Below are 1,490 nucleotides of genomic sequence, written 5' to 3'. Positions count from 1 at the left end.
CCTGCAGACCGCCACACGAGAGGCCATCGAGCTGCTGCAGGCGATGGTGGAGGAAGTGCGACGCAGCGCGGCAGAGGAGGAAGCCGCCATCCAGGCCCTCTTCAGCAGCATGCAGGTGAGGGGTAGGGGGAACTAAACAGCCACAGCCCAGAATCCTTATCAGCGTTTCCTGACTGGGGCCCAGGCCTGCCCCAGCCCTTCTAGAGATTCCAGTGTAGCAAGCACTGAACTACTTTCAGGAGTTAGTTAGTTGGTGATGGACAGGGAGGCCTGGTGTGCTGCGATTCATGGGGTCTCAAAGAGTCGGACACGACTGAGCGACTGAACTGAACTGAACTGAAGGGCCTGCCCTAGGCTGGGGCCGGTGATGTGATGTGGTCAGGGAAGACTTCCCATAGGAGGTGACATTGAAGATGAGGCTGCCGGTGCTCCCAGGCGGGGTAGCAGAGCTTGTGGGATGGAGGAGAGCCAGCCTAAGCAGCTGTGTGGCTGGGGCCCAGGAGCCTGGGAGAGTGCTGGGAGGGGGCAGGGCCGAGTCTGCCCAGTCACTTAGTGGACTGTCCCTCCCAGGACAAACTGTCAGAGAGGAAAGCGCTGCTGCTGCAGGCCGTGCAGAGGTGAGTGGTGGCAGGGTCTCCACCCTCTGCCCCTTGACCTCCAGACACCAGCTGGAGCCTAGGCCAGCCCCATCCCACCCTAAGAGCAAGACATCCAGGTGTCCACCCTATCAGGGGGAAGGCAAGGTGGCTCAGGGAAGGGGAGACAGGGAAGGATGCATAAAGCGGGAGGGGAGATGGAACCACCCAGTTCTGAGGCCCCACCCAGGTGGGGGTGGGCAGCCCTCCTCTTGGAGATGAGGCTGCCTGCCCCTCCCCCAGCCAGTATGAAGAGAAGGACAAGGCCTTCAAGGAGCAGCTCTCCCATTTGGCCACTCTGCTGCCCACCCTGCAGGTAAGGGCAGCTGGGGGCGTGGGGCTGGGCACCCCACCCGGGCACTGAGCAGTGTCCCTCTTGCAGGTTCACCTGGTCATCTGCTCTTCCTTCCTCAGCTTGGCCAACAAGGCCGAGTTCCTGGACCTGGGCTATGTGAGTGCCCCTAGCTCCTGGGTCCCCCCTCCCCAGCAGGAACCCACTGTGCACATGTGAGACCCCCACCTCAGGGCTGGGCAGCTTGTTACCTGGAGGCTGGCCACCTCCTCCACATCGTCATCTACAAACTACTTGGGGGCCAGTGGAGCCCTTTTAAAAGGACAGCAGGGAATTCCCTGGTGGTCTACAGTGGTTAGGATTCTGCAAGGTTCGGTCCCTGGCGGAAGAACTAAGATCCCCCAAAGCCACCAGTGCAGCCAATGAATAAATAAGAGGACAAGCAGAGCCTAGAGGGAGCATAAACCTCCTCCCCTAAAACGCAGAGTCTACTGAAGTCCAGACATCCTAACCTTTCCTGTCGATTTGGGGTGGGGGAAGTTGGGGTGGACATCCGGTCAATC

General features: G+C 60.1%; 1 protein-coding gene across 1 annotated transcript in view; it reads left to right on the top strand.

Annotated features, from left to right (window-relative positions):
• Window positions 1–1,490, top strand: part of RNF207 (ring finger protein 207) — a 14,067-nt gene that overhangs the window by 3,037 nt on the left and 9,540 nt on the right. The window contains exons 7-10 of the mRNA XM_010850203.1: window positions 8–115; window positions 571–617; window positions 879–951; window positions 1,018–1,107. Coding sequence (XP_010848505.1) covers window positions 8–115; window positions 571–617; window positions 879–951; window positions 1,018–1,107 — 318 coding nt within the window. The remainder of the gene's footprint in view (window positions 1–7; window positions 116–570; window positions 618–878; window positions 952–1,017; window positions 1,108–1,490) is intronic.

This window comes from Bison bison, unplaced genomic scaffold (genome assembly GCF_000754665.1).
Source record: "Bison bison bison isolate TAMUID 2011002044 unplaced genomic scaffold, Bison_UMD1.0 scf7180017864289, whole genome shotgun sequence".
NCBI classification, from domain to species: Eukaryota; Metazoa; Chordata; class Mammalia; order Artiodactyla; family Bovidae; genus Bison; species Bison bison.
The sequence above is the reverse complement of the archived record's forward strand: the minus strand, read 5'-3'. Positions and strand labels throughout refer to the sequence as shown.